Source organism: Salvelinus fontinalis, chromosome 4 (genome assembly GCF_029448725.1).
Source record: "Salvelinus fontinalis isolate EN_2023a chromosome 4, ASM2944872v1, whole genome shotgun sequence".
Taxonomy (NCBI): Eukaryota; Metazoa; Chordata; class Actinopteri; order Salmoniformes; family Salmonidae; genus Salvelinus; species Salvelinus fontinalis.
Window position 1 is genome coordinate 47,315,144 of NC_074668.1, and position 24,182 is coordinate 47,339,325.

At 45.7% G+C, this 24,182-nt stretch overlaps 1 protein-coding gene across 1 annotated transcript in view; it reads left to right on the forward strand.

The window, feature by feature from the left end:
• Nucleotides 1–418: 418 nt before the first annotated feature.
• The window catches only part of LOC129853896 (serine/arginine repetitive matrix protein 4-like), a 92,351-nt gene continuing 68,587 nt past the window's right edge, over nt 419–24,182 (forward strand). Inside the window, exon 1 of the mRNA XM_055920380.1 lies at nt 419–1,322. Within this exon, the coding sequence (XP_055776355.1) occupies nt 1,135–1,322 (188 nt within the window). The 5' untranslated portion in view covers nt 419–1,134. The remainder of the gene's footprint in view (nt 1,323–24,182) is intronic.

The following is a 24,182-nucleotide window of genomic DNA, read 5'->3' on the forward strand; positions in this document are numbered from 1 at the left end:
TAGGGTTATGTTATGTTATGTATGGCCGTGTAGGCTTGCTGGGGAAATCTCTGATCCCTGGGGGCATTGCGTCAGGCACATGCACCGGCTGCCCCCCGCAGACCCAGCCTTTTGTTATGCTGATGGCGGGAAACTGCTTGGCCTTTTGTCCAAGGCTCAGAGGGAGAGAAGCAAAGACGGAGGGAGGGAGAGAGGCAGGGAGAGACTGAAAGAGAGACACTGAGTAAGAGAATGAAAGTAAGGTGACGGAACAACGAGGCAAAGAATAATTGGTAAGATAATAGGAGGGGAGAGAGAGAGAGAGAGAGAGAGGCACACAGACAGACAGAGGATCCCCAAGGTGTCCTACTCTCCCTGACCTATCCCAGCCTCCCAATACAACGTCACATTCTGAGAGAGACAAAACAAGCAGCCGTCAGCTAGGCTCCTCAGTCGCTTTGAACACACACCGCTCGTACAGAACACACGCATACATACACACTCACACTCACTCATGACCCTGCGCGCCCACAAACTCAGACATATACAGTCAGCGAAACACTCGCCTCAGCTCTCAGAACTCATCCACGTGGTGGTGTGTTGAGAAACACTCTGTCACACACTCTGTCCGTCACTGGCTCCTTGGCTCTGACCGGAGAGAATGCTTTTGCTGTATCGCATATGACTCCATGCCTGCTCTAACTGAAGACTGCTACAGAACACAGAGCAGAGCGGAAGCAGCAAGCAGCAGCTGTGACTGAGGAACAGAGGAGGAGAAACGCTAACCCCCCTCTGAGAGAACAAAAAGCAGCCTGACGTTGTGGCAGCAGCAGAAACAGCCTTTGTCTTGTCCTGCTTGGTTCACATGCTCCCCCCGTAGAAGAAATCAGAAGAGAGGAGACCAGAGGAGAGGAGCCGCACTGAGCACTGACACACTGGCCTACTCTACCAGAGAGAGAAAGGGTTTGCTGTTTGATGTGTGTTATCCTGTTGCTCTTCCCTGTGTGGATTCAGTACTTGGACAGCTCCAGAGCACTAGGTCCGCTCAACAACACAGTGTGTATTTTTGCTGGTCGTGTGTTACAGTCTATGTGAAGTCTCCCTCGTCGAGACTCCATCTCCAGGGAAGCCCTGGACCCCCATCCCCAGCCCTCCATGGCTCTCTCCCTGGCTCCCTGCAGCCCTCTCTCCCTGGGGACAGCAGACAGTATGGCCAGCCTGGAGCACCAGGGGGAGAAGCAGCTCTTTGAGAAGTTCTGGAAAGGGACGTTTAAAGCTGTGGCCACACCGAGACCAGAGAGCATCATCGTGGCAAGCATCACCGCCAGTAGGAAGGTTATCAGGTCAGTTACTGTATCTCGCTATCTCTCCTACTGTAACTAGTTATTTTACCCTTCATTTTGTATTGAACACATCTATAGCTCTCTGAATTCAAGTTATATTTGTGCCTTGTCTTATCTTAGAATAGTGCATATATATGATGATAGCTAGCAAGCAGGTGATTCGATTTTGAATGAAGCAGGTGGTTGGATTTCTTGTAGCAATGTGCACACAGCACTGTCCAACATCAAGAAACGCATGAATAATAATCTAACTGTTTTGGGGGATTTCAAGGGCATTATAATTTCATGCATTTAACATATCATATGTAAATAAAGGATTATATCACATAAAGGGAATCCCTCACAGCAGACATGCCATGTAAACATGACAGAGGCTTCAGTACAATTGTCCCAGGCAGGCTTTTAAATGTTACGGGCATGTCTTCTCTTCTCTCTCCGAGCCTCTAATGTCAGCCACGTCCCCTCCAGTGGCATGGTGGCCGTATGTTGCTGCCTCTCTGTGAAGTGCCACCGCCGTGTGTTATGTATTCATGCCCCTTGTCAGTGTGTGTGTGTTATCTATTCATGCCCATTTTCATCAATGCAAAGGTTATCCTCTACGATCAGCCCCCAGAGCAGACAGGCAAGCAGGAGAGAAACAGACAGGGAGAGACATGTGACATCAGTGTATCACTTTTGATCTATTGTCTCTCTCTCTCCTCCTCTTGTCCCGGTCTTCCTATTTTCCCTGCTCCCGTCCTCACAATCAGACACGATCCCCCAGCGCTAACAACTTTATCCCTCACCCTACCGCCCCACCCGACGAAAGGGTTTGTCAAACACTAAGGGCTTTTCACACTACTGAGCCGAACCGAGTCCGGCCAAACCAAGCTGTATCGAGCTGGCCTGGTTATGTTCCAGGTTGCTGGAACCATGCTGAAAAGGCAAAATAGTGAGAAATGGGTATAAATATCTGTAGCAGTGGTTTTTGGGTATGGCCCTAACACACGAGAGAACAATCACTGTCACAATCAACAGTTCTGAAGTCCCACACGCGAAGTTGATCTTCGAGTGTGGCTCAGTTGGTTGAGCATTACGCTTGAAATGTCAGGATTGTGGATTCAATTCCTGCTGGGGCCACCTGTATGAAAATACATGCTTGCACTTCTGTAAATCGCTTTGGATAAAAGTGTCTGCTAAATGGCATATATTACGATAATTATTGTATTGTTTTGACACCCACCATCATCGCTGAATCTTATTTCACACTGTGTGCTCCTATTAGAATTATAGTTATTTGAATGGGGATTATGATGGTTCATTTCACCTCATATGCTACATGGGTGGGGAACAGGCACATTGAACCATGAAATAGGTCATTAACGGATTTAACTTATCCTTTTAATAGGCTATTCCTCATTCACAAAATGAGTGATACTGTATTTCTCTGAATATTTGGTTTGTCATCCAACCTGTGGCTCGATTAAGGGTTATTTTGTGTGTTGAATATGAAACAGACAATGCAACTGACAATGTAACGTCATCATAGCCAGCCAATTCACTGTCTGTCCCAATCAAAATGAGAAAGACAGTTCTCTCACTATTTCTGTATATATATATATATATATATATATATTTAAATCCCCCAAATATACCATCACTCATCTAACATGGGCTTATAAGACACAATATATTCAGAAAGGACACAGTTCTCTGAGTTGAACTGAGCAGTGTCATTATAATGCCCAGCATTAGAGGAGACTAACGAGGCTGTCTCTTCTGTTTGAGCCCTTCCATAAAGCACGTCCTCCAGCAGCGTCTCTGCCTCTCCTCTTCTCTCATCTCCTCTGGAGGGGCTGGCTCTGAATGACATTGACATTGACGCAAGCATCGCGGGGAGAGGGGAGATGACAGACAGATTTACAACTAGCTAACTAATGTTGTTAATTCAGCTCCAACCAGCCAGCCAGCTAGAGCCTAGGCTGACACTCCTGATTGTTTTCTCTCTCTTTCTCTCTCTCTCCCTCCCTCTCTCACTCTCCCTCTCCATCTTCCTCCCTATTTCCTTACTAGATTCCTCCCTATTTCCTTACTAGATTCTTCCCAGGTCTATAGCACAGGCAGAGCAGAGTGTAATGGTCTAATGTGCTCTGGCAGAATGTGTAGTGTAATGTAATGAGATAGAACAATGCACAAAGACAACACAAGGAGATTGTAGATGGGTGGAGAAGCATCCTACCTGTGTGCTGTATGTATGCTGGTGATGTTCTGTCGTGTTCTGACGGTAACTGGGGAATGCTTAACCCGACAGAACACATAGCCTCAGGCCTAGTTCCTCTCTTCTAATTGTGAGCTTTCTCTCTCCGTTTATCCCTCTCTCAGTCTTTCTCTCTTTCTATGCACTGTAAAACAAATCTACTTAATTCAACTAATTATTATTTAGTATCTGGTTCCACAGCCTTTTTAGTTTACTCAACTTTTCGCCATAGTGTTACCTGAACTTAAAATATTTAGTTTGCCAAAACTTAGGTTAGGGACACCCAGACATCGTGCCTTTAACATACAATGTTTACAACGTACCTATTTGTCACAAATTATTACACTGTGCATATGCATTTATACACAAATTATTATTCAACATGTCCTCCCCTGGGATTTGAACTCACAACATGGCGTAGCAGGAAGATAGGAATGCTTTGAATCAAGAGGTTGTGAGTTCAAATCCCAGATGTTGAATAGTAATTACTGTATAAATGAACATTCACAATGTCATCCTATATGTCAATGTGTGCCAAATATGTTGTTTTTTTTAAAAGCACTTTGGGTGTCCCTAACCTAAGTTGTCTCCAGTTGCAGCCAACTAAAAATGTTAAGTTCAGGTAATACATTGACTGAACAGTTTAGTAAACTAGAAAAGGCTGTGTAACCAGTTACTGAATAATTCTAAGTTGAATCATTAATCTCGCTCTATACCGCCCTCTCCCCCTTCCTCTCTCTCCCTGTCCCTCGCCAGAGAAACATCATTATTCACTGTGTATAACCGAGGGGTGATGAACAATCCTAGTCAACTCCAGGGCAGTGACAGTCAGTGTAGAACAGATGGAGAGAGGGAAGAAGGGGGGAGAGCTGGAAGAGGGAAGGCAGATCGAGAGAGATGTTTAAGTTTAATCAGCGTCTTCCCTTCCTCCTCCTGCCCCCCTTTTATTTTCCTTTTATTTTTTCATTCTTCTCTCTGTCTTTTCATTCTTCCAGCATTACTGGAGCTTGAGAGTCACAGAGCAGTAATTAGAGCTGGTCATTCCATCTCTTCTCCCCCTCTCTTCTTTCCTCTCTCCTCTCTCTTTTCCCCTCTTCCATTGTCTCCCCTCGCTCCTCCCAGTCTTCCCCTCTTTTTCACACGGGTTTGCAGAGGGAGGGATGAGGTTACTAGCTCTGCAGCTGGAGGGTCACGCCCTTAGCTATTATAGCCCTGCAAGCTGTTTTGTTCAGGGGCTCTCTTCATAAAAAATGCAGGCCGCTGTGGTTTAGAGTTGGGGGTTGTGGTGGTTTGTGTGTCTGACCTGCATGCCTGTGTGGGCTTGTTTGTGTGTGTTTGCAGGGGTTAAAGGATATTTGTCCAGCACTGAGGCAGATGGCAAGCTAGGGGAGCTGTGGGAAGAGTAGCGGGGGGCAAGACTCTTACCTCAGCCTTCAGCAGATGCTGCCCTAACGAGGAAAGGAAATGAGAGCTAAGGGATTGGGAGAGGTTGCATCCAAAGGCATTGGGGATACACTTGCTAACACACATAGAAACAGCTACAGCGTAGCCTGTACTGTAAATGAACTAGGAATTGACTGCTGTTGCATCCGAAAACACTTTGACACAGAGGCATATACATGTGGATGGACATTGATACAGAGGCGTGATATGAACACTTCTCTCAGCTCTAGACCAGTGGGACTACTCCCTCTTGCATCGAAAAGCATAGAGAGGGGATACACTTTCTAACACGCATGGATACAGACTCAGTGTAGCTGTAAATGAACAGGGAATACGCCCTGTCTCAGATGTAGCTAGACCAGAGGCAGTAGTACTTTCTGGGGAGAAGCTGCTCTAGTCTGAACAACATGACAAAGATGATTCAATGATGTATGAGGTGGTGCTGCCGGAGTCAAGTCCTGGCTCTGTATATGCGTCCCAAATGACACCCATATGGGCCTTGGTCGAAAGTAGTGCACTATGTAGAGAATAGGGTGTCATTTGGGACAAAGTCTGTATCATGTACAGTTCTTTTAACAGACTGGATTCGATTCCGTTATTGATTTTTACACGGCCTTTAACAGTGAATAAAATCAAGCTGGGTTCTCTTCCCTGACACATTATTTAACATGGCTGTGGATTTGGAGGTTGTTCAGATTATCATAGAATATCATGCCACATTGAAGCATTTAATGGTAACTGGTAACTAATGGTAACCGTCTTATGTACTATGGCTTGCTAGTGTCTGTATGCATAGATGCTGCTGAATCTGCACCTGTACATACATTGACTCGTTGACATTTTCTTTATGTTATGACTCTGAGGCCACTGTGGTGCTAAGCCCGTCTGTGCAGTATTGCTGGGACGGGTTGGATTTCCATGGTGTTGGGCTGGAATGCTCCTGGCTGTGCTGCTATGGTATAGTACAGAGCTGTAGAGTGGCTGATACCCAGGCCCTGTATTTTCTCCTCCAAACCTAGCTGGGGTTCTGTGGACTCTCTCAAAGTACAGAAATGCTCACGGTTGAGCTGCTATGCTACAGAGCTGTAGAGCAGCTGATATGCCATTCCCCTGGGGGTTCTCCTCAGTAATTCCTCCATAATCTAACAGCAGCATTTCAGCAGTATTTCACAGGATGAGAGGAGAGGAGAGAGACACATTTAACCCTTTCAGTAGACAACAATGTCACAACGGTTTTCGACTATTTTCAATACATGTATATTATGGAGTTGTCTCTTGAGTCTATGCATGGTTTTGTTTGAGTATATATATATATTTTTTTGATATATTATGGTTCCACTTAGCTACTGTAGTTCACCCACTTTTTAACCATTGTCGAACTAGGCCTTGATTTCCCTATATTTTGTTCTGCTTCGAGTGAAGCTGTGCGCTCTTGAGTGAAATGTTTCGTTCATACATACCAAGCTCCTTGTGAAAGAAAACATGAGGAAAATGCGTGTGAGGTCTTTGTGAAGCGTGACTGACTGACGTAGCCGATGGGGCTGAGTGTTTTAAATGGGCCCCTCTGCAATAATTCTGACAAGGCCCTGACAACTATATTTAACCTGGAGATATGTCAAAAAAATAATTATGGGCTGGCGAGGTCGCCATTTGTCAGCTCACAGTGCACTTTCGTGTAAAAATCAAACACATTGATATGTAAAGAGTCTCGTGGCATTTAAAGGCTGTGTTCTACTAGCATAGGTACCATGAAAGATTTGTTCCAGTCTGTCAGTATACCAGCTTCTATATAAACTGTTTGTAAACTTAGTTTATAGAAACTGAAGTGTATAAACCCTTATTTTACCAGGTAAGTTGATTGAGAACACATTCTCATTTACAGCAACAACCTGGGGAATAGTTACAGGGGAGAGGAGGGGGATGAATGAGCCAACTGGAAGCTGGGGAGGATTAGGTTGCCATGATGGTATGAGGGCAAGATTGGAAATTAGCCAGGACACTGGGGTTAACACCCAGACTCCTACAATTAGTGCCATCTTTAGAGAGTCAGGACACCTGTTTAACGTCCCATCCGAAAGACAGCACCATACACAGAGCAATGTCCCCAATCATTGCCCTGGGGAATTGGGATATTTAGACCAGAGGAAAGGGTCCCTCCTACTGGCCCTCCAACACTCCAGCAGCATCTGGTCTCCCATCCAGGGTTAACCCTGCTTCGCTTCAGAAACAAGCCAGCAGTGGGATGCAGGGTGGTATGCTGCTGGCGCAAAATAAGGGAAAGGAAGACATACCGTATGTCCTTAACTGACACGTTGATATAGACTACAGTCTCTAACCCGATGAGACATTCTCTAGCCTTCTCAGAACCATATGTTCTCGTTGGGGTTGGACATTTATAAAACTCTGACTATTTTTTGCTTGACATTGAACCACCTACGTATTAATCCTCTATGACAAAGTGAAGAAGTTTGACGCTGCTTACTCAAAGGTGATTGTGTACCCAAGGACTCTACCAATTTCCTTCTCCAGAGAGAGAGAGAGAGAGAGAGTGAATGAGTGAGGCACTTTGTATATTAAAGAGAGCGATCAACTGTGGGTCATTGTGCTTGCTTGCACAAAGACATTCACAGACAGAGAGGGATGGAATAATGTGACTCAAAAGCCATATAAGTATAGGCAGAAAGGGAAAGAGAAAAAAAATGAAATAAAGAGAGATACATAGACAGAAAGAGAGGGAGTACGACAGACCAAAAGAGAAGAAAAGAGAGACAAAGGAGAAAGAGTAAGAGAGGGAGGGAAGGGCAAATCAAGCTGGACTTTTAATAAAGTGGCATTGGCGCTCAATACTTTATGTAGTGGAGTAGGCCGCAGGGAGAAGTATAATGAGTGTCAGAGAGAGAGAGTGAGGCAGGGAGGGAGGGAGGGAGGGAGGGATGAGGGAGGGAGGGAGACGGGGACAGAGAGGGAGACGGGAGCGAGATAGAAGACAAGAGAGAGACATAGACCGGTGAAGAGTCAGACCTTACTGTCAGAAATGTGAGTGAAAGCATTATAGTGTTATCGTGAGTTAAACCTATTTTGAGTCTGGCAATTTGCGGAAATAGCAACTCCACTCAAAGTCATTATACTGTTATGTATAAATAAATGTTCCAGTTTCCGATGTGCACATCAATTCATTTTTCTCAGCTGGATGACTTAAAACAGGTTATGACCCCACAGTAAAATGTGTATAGTGGAATAAACTTAATAATGAAGAAATGAAGAGGGTAAGAGAAGGGATGAATCTCCTTTGTCCTTTACTGATATTGCATTAAATTGAAGGTATGACTTCTTCCTTTGAGCTATTCATTATGACTAATCTTGCAGTGGTTTAGGGGGAGAGGGAAATATGGTCATTGTTTCCTTAGATCTTCATAATCCAAAGAAGCCTAGGTCTCTGCACATGTTCTTATCTGCTGCAGAACATACAACCAGCGGCCAATTGCTCTGCTATATACCAAAGACACTTTGCCAAGATGATATTAATCATTAAAGACAATATTTTAAATCTTGGTTAGAGCTCTAGCACAGCACAATTATGATATAAAGAGAGTAAATAGCCCACATTTCGTCTCACAAAGTGCCCTAACCAAGAAAAGCTTACATTCACACCTCAATTTGATATAGGACATATTGCAAAGGGCTCAACTTGAGTATAGCAAAAAGATGTGACAATCCTGAAGATTTAAGGGTCAAAACGTTTCTTCTTTTCCTTTTCCTTGAAGTACTTAAATTGATCATGATCAGAGCATTTTATGGCCTGTTCTATAGTGGTCAGAAGACTCAGTGGGTGTCACTAAAGGTCACTTGCATGGTGTGACCAATGATGTTTATACGTAAACCCTGGTATTCATCTGGGATTTATTCGATAGCTCTGATGCTCGTCGGATCTGGCACGGCTTGCAAACTATAACAGATTACAAAGGGAAACTCAGCCACGAGCTGCACAGTGATGCGAACCTACCAGACAAGCTAAATGCCTTCTATGCTCACTTCAAGGCAAGCAACATTGAACAATGCATGAGAGCTGTTCCGGGCGACTGTGTGATCACGCTCTCCGTAGCCAATGTGAGTAAGACCTTTAAACAGGCAAGCTGGCAAGTGTCTTCACTGACAATTTCAACCTCTCCCAGATCCAGTCTGTAATACCTACATGTTTCAAGCAGATCACCATAGTCCCTGTGCCCAAGAATGCCAAGGTAACCTGTCTAAATGACTACGCCCCATAGCACTCACATCTGCAGCCATGGAATGCTTTAAAAGGCTGGTCATGGACCCACTCCCTGGACCCACTCCAATCCACAGTTGATGCAGTCTCTATTGCTGTCACGATCGTGTGGAGGATTGACGGACCAAAACGCAGCATTAGGAAAATAAGCCATCTCTTTTATTTTAGAAGAGGGCAAAACGAAACAAAAACACTTACGAACTAACCAAAACAATAAACGATCGTGAAGCTAATAAAACGTAGTGCACACACAGGCTACAAACGTATAACATAGACATATACAATGACCCACAAACAGCTAAAGCCTATGGCAGCCTTAAATATGGTTCCCAATTAGAGACAACCGAAACCAGCTGTCTCTAATTGAGAACCCATTCAGGCAACCATAGACTTTCCTAGAAAACTACACACCCATAGACACAGCTAGAATACATACACTCAACACAAACCCATACACTACCACCAACACCACCTCTACCATATAAATACCCCCAAACACACACATACCCCATGTCACACCCTGACCTAACTAAAATAATAAAGAAAACAAATAATACTAAGGCCAGGGCGTGACATAACCCCCCCCTTAAGGTGTGAACTCCGGGCGCACCAGCACATAGTCTAGGGGAGGGTCTGGGTGGGCGTCCTTCCACGGCGGCGGCTCTGGCACTGGTCGTGGTCCCCACCCCACCTTAGTCACTACCCGCTTACGTAGCCTCCCCCAAATGACCACCCTCCACATTAACCCCACTGGATTAAGGGGCAGCACCGGACCAAGGGGCAGCACCGGACTAAGGGGCAGCACCAGGATAAGGGGCAGCACCAGGATAAGGGGCAGCACCAGGATAAGGGGCAGCACCAGGATAAGGGGCAGCACCAGGATAATGGGCAGATCCTGGCTGGATGACGGCTCATGGCTGGCTGACGGATCTGGCTGCTCATGGCTAGCTGACGGATCCGGCTTCTCATGGCTGGCTGACGGATCTGGACGCTCATGGCTGGCTGACGGATCTGGACGCTCATGTCTGGCTGACGGATCTGGACGCTCATGGCTGGCTGACGGCTCTGGCAGATCCTGTCTGGTTGGCGGCTCTGGCAGATCCTGTCTGGTTGGCGGCTCTGGCAGATCCTGTCTGGTTGGCGGCTCTGGCAGATCCTGTCTGGTTGGCGGCTCTGGCAGATCCTGACTGACGAATGGCTCTAGCGGCTCCTGACTGACTATCGGCTCTGACGGCTCGGGACAGACGGGCGGCTCTAATGTCTCTGGACAGACGGATGGCTCAGATGACGCTGGGGAGACGGATGGCTCAGACGGCGCTGGGGAGACGGATGGCTCAGACGGCGCTGGGGAGACGGATGGCTCAGACTGCGCTGGGGAGACGGATGGCTCAGATGGCGCTGGGGAGACGGATGGCTCAGATGGCCTGCGGAGACGGATGGCTCAGACTGCTCCTGTCTGGCGGAAGGCTCTGGCTGCTCCTGTCTGGCGGAAGGCTCTGTAGGCTCATGGCAGACGGGCAGCTTTGCAGGCTCATGGCAGACAGGCAGTTCATGCGCCGTTGGGCAGACGGCAGACTCTGGCCGGCTGAGACGCACTGTAGGCTTGGTGCGTGGTGCCGGAACTGGAGGCACCTGACTGGGGACACGCACTTCAAGCCTAGTGCGGGGAGCAGGAACAGGGCATACTGGACCCTGGGTACGCACATTAGGCCTAGTGCGTGGGGCCGGAACTGGTGGTACCGGACTGGGGACACGCATCTCAGGGCTAGTGCGGGGAGCAGCAACAGGATGCACAGGACTCTGGAGACGCACAGGAGGCTTAGTGCGTGGTGCCGGAATTGGTGGTACCGGGCTGGAGACACGCACCATAGGACGAGTGCGTGGAGGAGGAACAGGGCTCTGGAGACACACTGGAAGCCTGTTACGTGGTGTAGGCACTGGTGGAACTGAACTGGGGCGGGGAGGTGGCGCCGGAAATACCGGACCGTGCAGGCGTATTGGCTCCCTTGAGCATTGAGCCTGCCCAACCTTACCTGGTTGAATGCTCCCCGTTGCCCGACCAGTGCGGGGAGGTGGAATAACCCGCACCGGGCTATGTAGGCGAACCGGGGACACCATGCGCAAGGCTGGTGCCATGTAAACCGGCCCGAGGAGACGCACTGGTGGCCAGATATGTAGGGCCGGCTTCATGACATCCGGCTCAATACTCAATCTAGCCCTGCCAGTGCGGGGAGGTGGAATAACCCGCACCGGGCTATGCACACGTACAGGAGACACCGTGCGCTCTACTGCGTAACACGGTGTCTGCCCGTACTCTCGCTCTCCACGATAATTACAGGGAGTAGGCGCAGGTTTCCTACCTGACTTCGCCACTCTCCCTTTAAGCCCCCCCCAAGACATTTTTGGGGTTTTCCCACAGGCTTCCTACCGCTTCGTCGTGCTGCCTCCATTCGCCGGTATCCCTCCTCGCACTGCGCCAGAGAATCCCAGGCGGGCTCCGGCACTCTCCCTGGGTTGATCGCCCACCTGTCGATCTCCTCCCACATAGTGTAGCCCAGATCCTTTGTAGGTTCCTTTTCCTGCCTCCGAGCTAGCTCCTCATATCGCCGCCTCTCTGCTTTCGCTGCCTCCAGCTCAGCTTTGGGGCGGTTATATTCTCCTGGTACCTCCCGGTCTAAAATTTCCTCCCATGTCCATGAATCCTTGCATTGCTCCTGTTGCCGCTGGTCTTGTTGCTTGGTCGTAGATTGGTGGGTAATTCTGTCACGATCGTGTGGAGGATTGACGGACTAAAACGCAGCATCAGGAAAATAAGCCATCTCTTTTATTTTAGAAGAGGGCAAAACGAAACAAAAACACTTACGAACTAACCAAAACAATAAACGATCGTGAAGCTAATAAAACGTAGTGCACACACAGGCTACAAACGTATAACATAGACATATACAATGACCCACAAACAGCTAAAGCCTATGGCAGCCTTAAATATGGTTCCCAATTAGAGACAACCGAAACCAGCTGTCTCTAATTGAGAACCCATTCAGGCAACCATAGACTTTCCTAGAAAACTACACACCCATAGACACAGCTAGAATACATACACTCAACACAAACCCATACACTACCACCAACACCACCTCTACCATATAAATACCCCCAAACACACACATACCCCATGTCACACCCTGACCTAACTAAAATAATAAAGAAAACAAATAATACTAAGGCCAGGGCGTGACAATTGCACTCCACACTGCCCTTTCCCACCTGGACAAAAGGAACACCTATGTGAGAATGCTGTTCATTGACTACAGCTCAGCGTTCAACACCATGTTGCCCTCCAAGCTCATCATTAACCTAAGGTTAAGATTAATTACCTCCCTCTGCAACTGGATCCCCCAGGTGATGAGGGTGGGCAACAACACATCTGCAACGTTAACCCTCAACACAGGGGTTGCGTGGCCGTGCACGTTAACCCCATGACTGCTTGGCAGTGCACGAATCCAACACAATCATTAAGTTTGCTGACAACAGAACGGTGGTAGAACTGATCACTGACACCAATGAGAGCCTACAAGGAGGAGGTCAGAGACCTGGCAATGTCGTGCCAGTACAACAACCTCACCCTCAATGTCAGCAAGACAAAGGAGCTGATCGTGGACTACAGGAAATGGAGGGCTGAGTACACCTCCATTCACATCGACGGGGCTGTAGTGGAGTGGGTCGAGAGCATCAAGTTCCTCGGTTTCCACATCACTAAGGACCTATCATGGTCCAAACACACCAACACAGTCGGGAAGAGGGCACAACAATGCCTCTTCCCCCTCAGAAGGCTGAAAATATTTGGCATTGGCCCTCAGATCCTCAAAAGGTTCTACGACTTGAGAGTATCTTGACTGGCTACATCACCGCTTGGTATGGCAACTGCTTGGGTAGTGTGTACTGCCCAGTACATCCCTGGGGCCGAACTCCCTGCCATCCAGGACCTCTATACCAGGCTTGAAATCTGGGCTGGTCATGGACATCGATGTTTCACAAGTTTGGACAGCACAGAACAGTGAGGTACATTACAGTGCAGTTGGGCACAGTGTGATAGAGAGGATAGAGAGGAAGCCCCTAAAAATTGTCAAAGACTCCAGACAACCAATTCATAGACTGTTCTCTCTGCTACCGCACAAGTGGTCCCAGAGCACCAAGTCTGGGACCAAAAAACTCCTGAACAGCTTCTAACCCCAAGCAATAAGACTGCTGAACAGTTAGTCAAATGGCTACCCAAATTATTTGTATTCATCCTCTTTTTTTTGCACTGACTCTGTTGCACTGGCTCTATGCACACTGACTGGACTCTACCTACACACTAACACATACTACACTGACACTCCAACACACAAATACATAACCACACACACACAGTGCAAATGCTCACACAGACACAAAACACACCCACACACACATATTGACACCATTATCAATCCTGATTGCCTAGTCACTTTTACCCCTGCCTACATGTACATATTACCTCAATCACCTCAACTACCTCGTACCCCCAGCATATTGACTTGATACCGGTACTGGTGCCCCTTGTGTATAGCCTCGTAATTGTTATTTTATTGTGTTACTATAAAAAGAATTGTGTGCTAATTTTTGTACTTTTTAACTCTGCATTGTTAGGAAAGAGCTTGTAAGTAAGCATTTCACTGTAAAGTCTACACTTGTTGTATTCGGCGCATGTGACAAATACAATTTTGTTTTATTTGATTGCTGATGGTATGTATTGGCCAATGATAGGCTTTGAAGCCACCGGTTGGCCACATTACACTTTTCAGAAGAATCAGTCCTCCATAGGAATGAATGGAATTCTACAGTATTGAAATTAAATGTTTCAAGGACAAAATGGCATGTATTTAAGTATATTGTCTAGTGGGGACAGTTACAAAAAATGATGCTTTAAGGAAAATGTTTTTAGATATTTTTGGATTTTATTTAGCTAACATAATATAATGTAAAAGTATGCATTAAGGTGTCTGTAATAAAATACAGGTGGCAAAAACAAATGTAGACATTAATAAATGCATTTCCATAGCTTCCAAAATGTTTTTTTTTTACAATAGTGGGGGAGCGCTAAGATGGAGGCCCGGTGGCTTCAAGACAGCGCTCCCTGTCAGTCATGTAGTGTATATATATATATATATATATATATATATATATATATAAATCATTGGGTGTGACCCGTGCCATGTGGGAGTTAACGAGAGCGAGAGCGACAGCGAGAGCGAGAGGAGAGGAGAGGAGAGGAGAGGAGAGGAGAGGAGAGGAGAGGAGAGGAGAGGAGAGGAGAGAGAGAGAGAGCAGCACTGCATTGGGAGAAAGCACAATACTCACTATCCTCTGATAAACCATTCCATTGAAACACTGCACAGGGCCCTTACACACATCACTTCCACCCGAGCACTGCTCCCACGGTAACAGCATGGTAACTAATGTAAAATGGAAAGGGATTGGCTGAGATTTAATCTCTCGTGGACAGACTACCTAAACATAACTGGTACGGTAGATCTGTCGGCATGCTATGAATGCGTGAGATAATGAGCAGCATTACTTCCCATCTTTGGTTGTTGTCACTGGTTATTTAGACGTATCAGGATCAGGCGAAGGCGGTACTAAACATCGCTTCGGCGGATGAGAAACACAGTTGAAAATATGCAATCTCAATTTCTAATATGCTCCCCGCCAGAACCTAATCGAGCATCTGACCAAATTACACAAGATTTTAGTTCCAGGTTAACCGAGATCAGGTGGGATTAGGAAAACTTCTTGAACCGCAACAGACGAAATGTGTCAATAAACCAACCCACTTTCCACCGCTTTGTCATAATTAAGATCTGGGAATGTGTTTTTTAATGGCTGTCAACTCATCGTTAAGAAACACATTTGCGTCAGTCTCCCATCTGTAATGCAATGAAACTGTGGTGTTGGACAGATCTCCAGTAAACGTGATGCTGAGAAAGTATTAATTGTAATAAGATCAGCAGTGCTTTGAGGAAAGACAGATGATGAGACGTGATGGGTTTGTGTCCCAAATGTCACCTATTTCCCTTTATAGTGCACTACTTTTGACCAGGGCACATTATTACCATTCAGACTACACCCATGGGGCCCCGGTCAAAAGTAGTGCACTATAAAGGGAATAGGTTGCCATTTGGGATGCAGGCATGGTTATTGCCAGTTCCAACTGGAACATTCCACAAGGTACAGCAGCACCATCACTCATAATGACTGTGCAGTGGAATGACTCCTAGCCAAATAGATTGCACAGAGACCCAAGACTCATTAAAAATACATACACTCTGAGTCGACATATTGGAAAATCCAGAAAAGTCCTGCATAATAGCTTGACACCGCATCTCCCCAGTGGCAAATTCAGGTCTGAAGGACGAGGACGGTAGAAAAAAATGTATCCGTCCCAAATGGAACTGTGTTCCCTGTGTACACTCTTAGAAATGTGTTTTTTACATTTAGAACCTAAAGGCTTCTTCGATTTTCCCCATATGAGGAACCTTTTGATGATCCCTTGCTGGTTCCAGGTAGAACCCTTTTGGTTCCAGGTAGAACCGTTTGGGGTTCCATGTAGAACCCTTTCCACAGAGGGATCAGCAAGGGATCATCAAAAGGGGTTATCAAAAAGGGTTATCCTATGGGGTGAGCTGGAGAACCATTTTGGAACCCTTTTTTCTAAGAGTGTAGTACACCACTATTGACCAGGGCACTATGTATGGAATAGGGTGCCATTTAAGACACACACAGTATTTACAACAGGTTTAAACACGGTAGACAGACAACCAGACAACCAAACACTCTGTGGTCTCTCAATAAAACAGATCTGAGGATCCTCAACGTTTTGTCCGAGGTTATTGTCTCTGTCTGTCAGCTTACGAACTAAAGCCAGTCCCTACTTGCAGATTTCTTGCTTGGTCTGCACAATATTTTCTTTGTGGCTGCTGACCGGACCCCCGAAGCGATTGGAGAGCCAGTATAACAATGCAAACTTATCAAAGTCAAACCCTCGTCACTAACATTAACTCATTTCACTTTATCCTGGTGCCGGGTCTGCCCCGCACATTTCCATGTCATTTCCATTGTTTCGGTCAAGTTCCATTGACCACTTTATCGCATCTATCTGATTGCATTGTGTTTTTCCTGTAACCAAACATTCTACATTAATGGGCGAATAGGTTGGGATTAACAAAAACTTTACAAATGAATATACATTTCACATGGCATTGATAAACATTGACAAAACAATTAACACGATGAAACAAGTAGTGCACACGAATTGGCGGGAGTCCGTGCGCAATGGTGGAGAGTGACGGTGCCTTTAACCTGTCTTCGCCACACACCCATCCCCTTACTCTGGTCTCAACATTTAAAATGATGCTCGAGACACGTTCCTCACTCACATGCAGCAACATCCTTAACATTGTCAGGATGTAGCAGTGGTCATTTTCCCTTCCACTGAAATCATTACTGTCCAGTATTCCTAATGGTCATGTGACAGCAAGGCAGAATGGCACATTCCAAACGAGCATGTATGGTTCATTGAAAAAAAGCTGAGCTAATATGCTTAATAAGGTCGTGTGAGGATTAGAGTAATTATGTAACTGCTATGGGCTAGGACTGCTTTCTTTATTTTTATTTTCTTCAACAGGGGAAGGTTATTTTCCTCCCCGTGCCCCAGAGAAATCAATGAGAGAGGGCAACGGGAGTTCACATTACACATATGATTGCATCGTTTGTTTACATCATTATTTTGTACAATTATTTGAATAACCAGACCCTATCTCAGTCTCTGGGACCATAGTTTTCTTTGTTGGGTTTCATGGCTTAACATGCACTGCATGAACAAAAGTATATGGACACCTGCTCGTCTAACATCTCATTCCAAAATCATGGGCATTAATATGGAGTTGGTCCCCCCTTTGCTGCTATAACAACCTCCCTTCTTCTGTGAAGGCTTTCCACTAGATGTTGGAACATTGCTGCAGGGACTTGCTTCCATTCAGCCACAAATGAGTGAGGGCGGCACTGATGTTGGGCGATTAGGCCTGGCTCGCAGTCGGCGTTCCAATTCATCCCAAAGGTGTTTGATGTGGTTGAGATCAGTTAAGTTCTTTCCCGCCGATCTCGACAAACCATTTCTGTACGGACCTTGCTTTGTTTAAAAAAAAGATAATAATTTCACCTTTATTTAACCAGGTAGGCCAGTTGAGAACAAGTTCTCATTTACAACTGCGACCTGGCCAAGGCAAAGCAAAGCAGTGCGACAAAAAACAACAACACAGAGTTACACATGGGATGAACAAAAGTACAGTCAATAACACAAAAGAAAAATCTACATACAGTGTTTAAAAGTGGATTAAGGAGGTAAGGCAATAAATAGGCAAATAGTAGCGAAGTAATTACAATTTAGCAAATTAACACTGGAGTGATAGATGTGCTGATGATGATGTGCAAGTAGAAATACTGGTGTGCAAAAGAGCAAAAGAAAGTTAATAAAAACAATATGGGAATGAGGTAGGTAGTTGGATGGGTTATTTACAGATGGGCTGTGTACAGCTGCAGCGGTAAGCTGCTCAGATAGCTGATGCTTAAAGTTAGTGAGGGTGATATACGTCTCCATATCACCCTCACTAACTACAGCGATTTTTGAAATTCATTCCAGATAACTGGAAGGAAAAGCGGCCAAAGAAGGTGTTGGCTTTGGGAATGACCAGTGAGATATACCTGCTGGAGCGCGTGCTACGGGTGGGTGTTGTTATGGTGACCAGTGAATTGAGATAAGGTGGAGCTTTACCTAGAAAATACTTATAGATGACCTGGAACCAGTGGGTCTGGCGACGAATACGTAACGAGGGCCAGCCAACGAGAGCATACAGGTCGCAATGGTGGGTGGTATGTGGGGCTATTTTGTAAATGACATCGCCGAAGTCAAGGATCGGTAGGATAGCCAGTTTTACGAGGGTATGTTTGGCAGCGTGAGTGAAGGAGGCTTTGTTGCAAAATAGGAAGTTGATTCTAGATTTAATTTTGGATTGGAGATGCTTAATGTGAGTCTGGAAGGAGAGTTTATAGACTAGCCAGACACCTAGGTATTTGTAGTTGTTCATATATTCTAAGTCAGAACCGTCCAGAGTAGTGATGCTAGTCGGGCGGGCGGGTGCGGGCAGCGATCGGTTGAAGAGCATGCATTTAGTTTTACTAGCGTTTAAGAGCAGTTGGAGGCCACGGAAGGAGTGTTGTATGGCATTGAAGCTTGTTTGGAGGTTTGTTAACACAGTGTCCAAAGAAGGGCCAGATGTATACCGAATGGTGTCATCTGCGTAGAGGTGGATCAAGGAATCACCCGCAGCAAGAGCAACATCATTGATATACACAGAAAGAAGAGTCCGCCCGAGAATTGAACCCTGTGGCACCCCCATAGAGAATGCCAGAGGTCCGGACAACAGGCCCTCCAATTTGACACACTGAACTCTATCTGAGAAGTAGTTGGTGAACCAGGCGAGGCAGTCATTTGAGAAACCAAGGATGTTGAGTCTGCCGATAAGAATGTGGTGATTGACAGTCGAAAGCCTTGGCCAGGTCGATGAAGACGGCTGCACAGTACTGTCTTTTATAGATGGCGGTTATGATATTGTTTAGTACCTTGAGCGTGGCTGAGGTGCACCCGTGACCAGCTCGGAAACCAGATTGCACAGCAGAGAAGGTACGGTGGGATTCGAAATGGTCAGTGATCTGTTTGTTAACTTGGCTTTCGAAGACTTTAGAAAGGCAGGGCAGGATGGATATAGGTCTGTAACATTTTGGGTCTAGAGTGTCACCCCCTTTGAAGACGGGGATGACCGCGGCAGCTTTCCAATCTTTAGGAATCTCGGACGATACGAAAGAGAGGTTGAACAGACTAGTAATAGGGGTTGCATTAGCGGATCATTTTAGAAAGAGGCGGTCCAGCTTGTCAGGCCCAGCTGATTTGTACGGGTCCAGGTTTTGCAGCTCTTTCAGAACATCTGCTATCTGGATATGGGTGAAGGAGAAGCTGCGTGAAGGAGAAGGAGGCTTGGGCAAGTAGCTTGCGGGGGGTGCTGAGATGTTGGCAGGGATTGGGGTAGCCAGGAGGAAAGCATGGCCAGCCATAGAGAAATGCTTCTAGAAATTCTCGAATATCGTCTTTAAAATTAGAAGCTCGAACTGTTTGGGCATAGATCTGGAAAGTATGACAGAACTTTGCAGGCTATCTCTGCAGTAGATTGCAACACCTCCCCCTTTGGCAGTTCTATCTTGACGGAAAATGTTGTAGTTGGGGATGGAAATCTCAGAATCTTTGGTGGCCTTCCTAAGCCAGTATTCAGACATGGCAAAGACATCCGGGTTGGAGTGTGCTAAAGCAGTGAGTAAAACAAACTTAGGGAGGAGGCTTCTGATGTTAACATGCATGAAACCTATGTTGCATCTCTGGAGGCACTAGTTATGCTAGGTGAGGTCACCGCATGTGTTGGGGGTGGAACAAAAGAGGTATCTGAGGCACGTTGAGTGGGGCTAGGGGTTCCACTACCCTAAACAACAGGAAACAAGGCATATTGACATTAGAGAGAGACATAAAGTGAGGCATAAAGCAATCACAGGTGTTGATTGGGAGAGCTAGCTAAGACAACAACGGGTAAGACAACAACAGCTAATCAGCTAAGACAACAACAACAGGTAAAATGGCGATGAATGGGCAGAGAGGGTCAGTTAACTACACACAGGGCCTGAGTTCGAGGCTGGGGCCGACAGATAAACAAAATAAACAAAAATGGCTTCCCTGTGATTAATGAACAGTCCAGCAGGCATCAGCTGTGTAGCCAGGTGATCATAGGGTCCAGTGAACAGCAATAGATGAAACAGGGAAGCCGTTAGGGAGTCATTACTATGCTAGCAAGCGGGAGACACGGCGTTCATAAAGTTAGCAGGCCGGGGCTAGCAGAGGCGTCTTCACCGACGTCTGACATTGGCCGGTTGAGGGCACATCGGATGGAATTACGTCGGCAGACCAGTCGTGATGGATCGGTGGGGCTCCGTGTCGACAAAGGGTTTAGGCCAATTGGCAAAAGAGGTATTGTAGCTGGAGTAATTTTGTTTGCTAGCCAGGATATGCACCTGGCTCGAGGCTAACTGGTGCTAGCTTTGGGACAAGGGCGTTAGCCACTATAGCCACTCGGTAGAAGCTAGCTAGCTGCGATGATCCGATGCAATGGTCCAGAGCTTACGGAAGGAATCCGGTGACGTTGTGGCTTCTTGTCGTGTTAGTGAAGAGTCCGGGAGGCATCAGCTGTGTAGCCGAGTGGTCATAGGGTCCACTAAGCAGGCCGGGAGACGGGCCTGGCTCAAGGCTAGGTTCGGGGCTGGCCCACTCGGTAGCAGCTAGCTAGCTGCAATGATCTGTTGTAATGGTCCAGAACTTACAGCAGGAATCTGGTGATGTAGTGTAGAGAAGCAGTCTGATATGCTCAGGGTTGATATCGCACTGTGCAGACTGCCGAGTGTTATCCAGGCTAAAAGCGTCTGGTGTCTGAGCTAAAGGTAAAGGCCGCTAGCAGTGGCTAACAATGACTAAATAGCTAGTAGCTAATTATCTGGTTAGTATCTCATGGCTAGCTTCTGATGGAGGTTCTAGCTATAAGGTTTAAAAATAGCAGATCCGTATCACATTGGGTGAGGCGGATTGCCGGAAGGTATATTTCATTTTAAAATGTAAAAAGTGATTGAAATATATACAAAAAAAGACTGGGGCACTGGGGCAGTGTAATTCTGAAAAAGGAAAGGGCCTTCCCCAAACTGTTTTCACAAAGTTGGAAGCACAGAATTGTCTAGAATGTCATTGTATGCCTTAACATTAAGATGTCCCTTTACTGTAATTAAAGGGCCTAGCCCGAACCATGAAAAACAGCCCCAGGCCATTAAGCTTCCTCCACCAAACTTTACAGTTGGCACTATGTATTAGGGCAGGTAATGTTCTCCTGGCATCCTCCAAACCCAGATTCGTCCGTCGGATGACCAGATGGTGAAGCGTGATTCATCACACCAGAGAATGTGATTACACCACTCCAGCCGACGCTTGACATAGCACATGGTGATCTTAGGCTTGGGTGTGGCTGCTCAGCCATGGAAACACATTTCATGAATCTCTCGATTACAAAAAGGCACTCGCACATCTGAGCAATCTTATTTGCAGGTGCATGGCATCAATTGAACAAGATGAAGGAAAAGGAAACCGCACACTGCTCTTGATAGTATCACCGATATTTAATAAGCTTTACGTATCGGCCACACGGCCTTCGTCAGAGCTTTTGGGATTTTTTGAAAGTTGCACCCTTATGTAGACCTGGCTCCACCCACATCCGTTCTACACATCGAAGGGGGTTGGAAGCAAAGGAAAATAAATAAGTGCTACCAAATATAACAATGTGCATTTCATAAATCTTACAAAAGTGTATAAATAAGGCGTATTGAACACTTCTGTATAATCTCAATGAGGACATAGCAAGTTCATTAGTCATTGGGTACATCATATGAAAAACGTCAGAATAATCTACAAGAGACACACATTTCATGTTCCAATTCACAGCATAACATACAAAGGCATTTCATCATTAAGTCCTTTTGGAAACAATGTCTGGAGGGTGAAAATCCAAAAACATTCTCTTTTACTCAGAGTATTATTAATATCACCTCCCCTGTCTGATATCTTAACTTTCTCTATGCCACAAAATCTAAAGGTGGAAATGTCATGCTTCATGTCATTGAAATGTATAGCGACTGGATACTCCCTGTCGTTTCTCCTGATCGAACTTTTATGTTCACTAATTCTCTGTTTAAGAGAGCGGGTGGTTTTACCGACATAACAGAGCCCACATGGACATTTAATAATGTAAATAACATGGGTGGTGGAACACGTAATAATGTCATTTATTTGGAACCGTTTTCCTGTGTGTGGGTGACAGAAATATTGACACTTCATCATGTTGTTGCACTGTGCGCATCCTCTGCATTTATAGCTACCATTTGGTAGAGGGCGTAAAAGTGCTTGGCTAATTTTCTTAAGTGGCTGGCAGTTGGCATGAACCAATTTATCGCGTAAATTGCGACCTCTCCTATACACAATACGTGAATCTCTCGATTAACAGTTATTGTGCTGATATTGCTTCCAGAAGTAGTTTGGAACTCGGTAGTGAGTGTTGCAACCGAGGAGAGAGAAAAAACACTGCACTCGGCGGCCCAGTTCTGTGAGCTTGTGTGAGCTACCACTTCGCAGCTGAGCTGTTGTTGCTTCTAGACATTTCCACTTCACAATAATAGCACTTACAGTTGACTGGGGCAGCTCTAGCAGGGCATAAATTTGACAAACTGACTTGTTGGAAAGGTGGCAGGCCTCCTATGACGGTGCCACATTGAAAGTCACTGAGCTCTTCAGTAAGGCCATTCTACTGCCAATGTTTGTCTATGGAGATTGCCTGGGTGTGTGCTCGATTTTATACACCTGTCAGCAACAGGTGTAGCTGAAATAGCATAATCTACAAATTTGAAGGGATGGCCGCATACTTTTGTATATGTAGTGTATGTAGTTCATATACATGCATGACAGACTGAAAAAATATATAATTTCAGCAAAGTAATGTTCAATCAGAAGTAAAATAAATGGGAACACAAAAATAAGTAACTAGTGTAAGCCTTTGAGAATGTTGTCAAACAGAAACGGAAAAAGGGACACCGCTGAGGGTTGTATGAAAAGGGCATGTGTTCTCCAAAGCTGCATGTTACATACAGTAGTGATGTTCCTGGCTGAGGCTCTACAGGCGCAGTGGGACTGTTATTCTCAGTGGCGTTCCAGTAGCTGAGGATGATTAGGAAGAATGAAGCTGACAGGTTAGCTATCTTCCAGGGCCAGCCTGGATATGTTGGGATACTCTAGGAAGAGCAGTAGTGAGTGGAGGTATAATCAGTTGTTATTGTGTCTGGCCAAATCACATTTAGGCTGGTTTATTAGACACCTATGACAACAACAAAAAAAAAAATTGGATTGGATTTATAAGAGCATGGATCCTCTGTAATTGGTTGACCTCCTATTAAATGTATCTATATGGATCTGATGGGGATTTGGGAATAGTTTGTCAATTATAGAAAAAAGTTTAATTAATGTATCTCGTATAATTTCCATGGCTTAATCATAATCACAACTGAGTTAGAATGGGACGAGGGATGGACTCAATTTCCAAACGTCTTAATAGCCTATCTATTTCATTTTGTGTCAATGGGAAAAAAAATCGGTTATCACACTTTTCTCTCAGTTCATTTGGAAAACATGAAAGCCTTTGCAGATAATCCCATAATTAAACAGTTATTTTAGGGGTTTCAATTAAAATGTTGAGCTCTGCAGTGTCCTTGTGGTGAAAGAGATGGAATTGCTTTGTCTCAGCAACTCTCTATGACTCACAAATGACACCATATTCCCTTTATAGTGCACTCCTTTTACAAGCGCCGTATAAAAGTAGTGCACTATAAAGGGAAAAGGCAGCGATTTGGAATGCGGACAGTTTAAGGACATCAAATTGCGGTAAAACCTCTAGATCTGCCTAAGAGGATAGGCTCAGAATGAATGATGTGGCTTTGATCAGAAGGCAGTGATTTCTGGTGTCCCATCTAAATGAGTTTCAAATTCTTCTCTCTCTCTCTCTCTCTCTCTCTCTCTCTCTCTCTCTCTCTCTCTCTCTCTCTCTCTCTCTCTCTCTCTCTCTCTCTCTCCTCTCCTCTCTCTCTCTCCTCCTCTCCTCTCTCTCTCTCTCTCTCTCTCTCTCTCCTCTCTCTCTCTCTCTCTCTCTCTCTC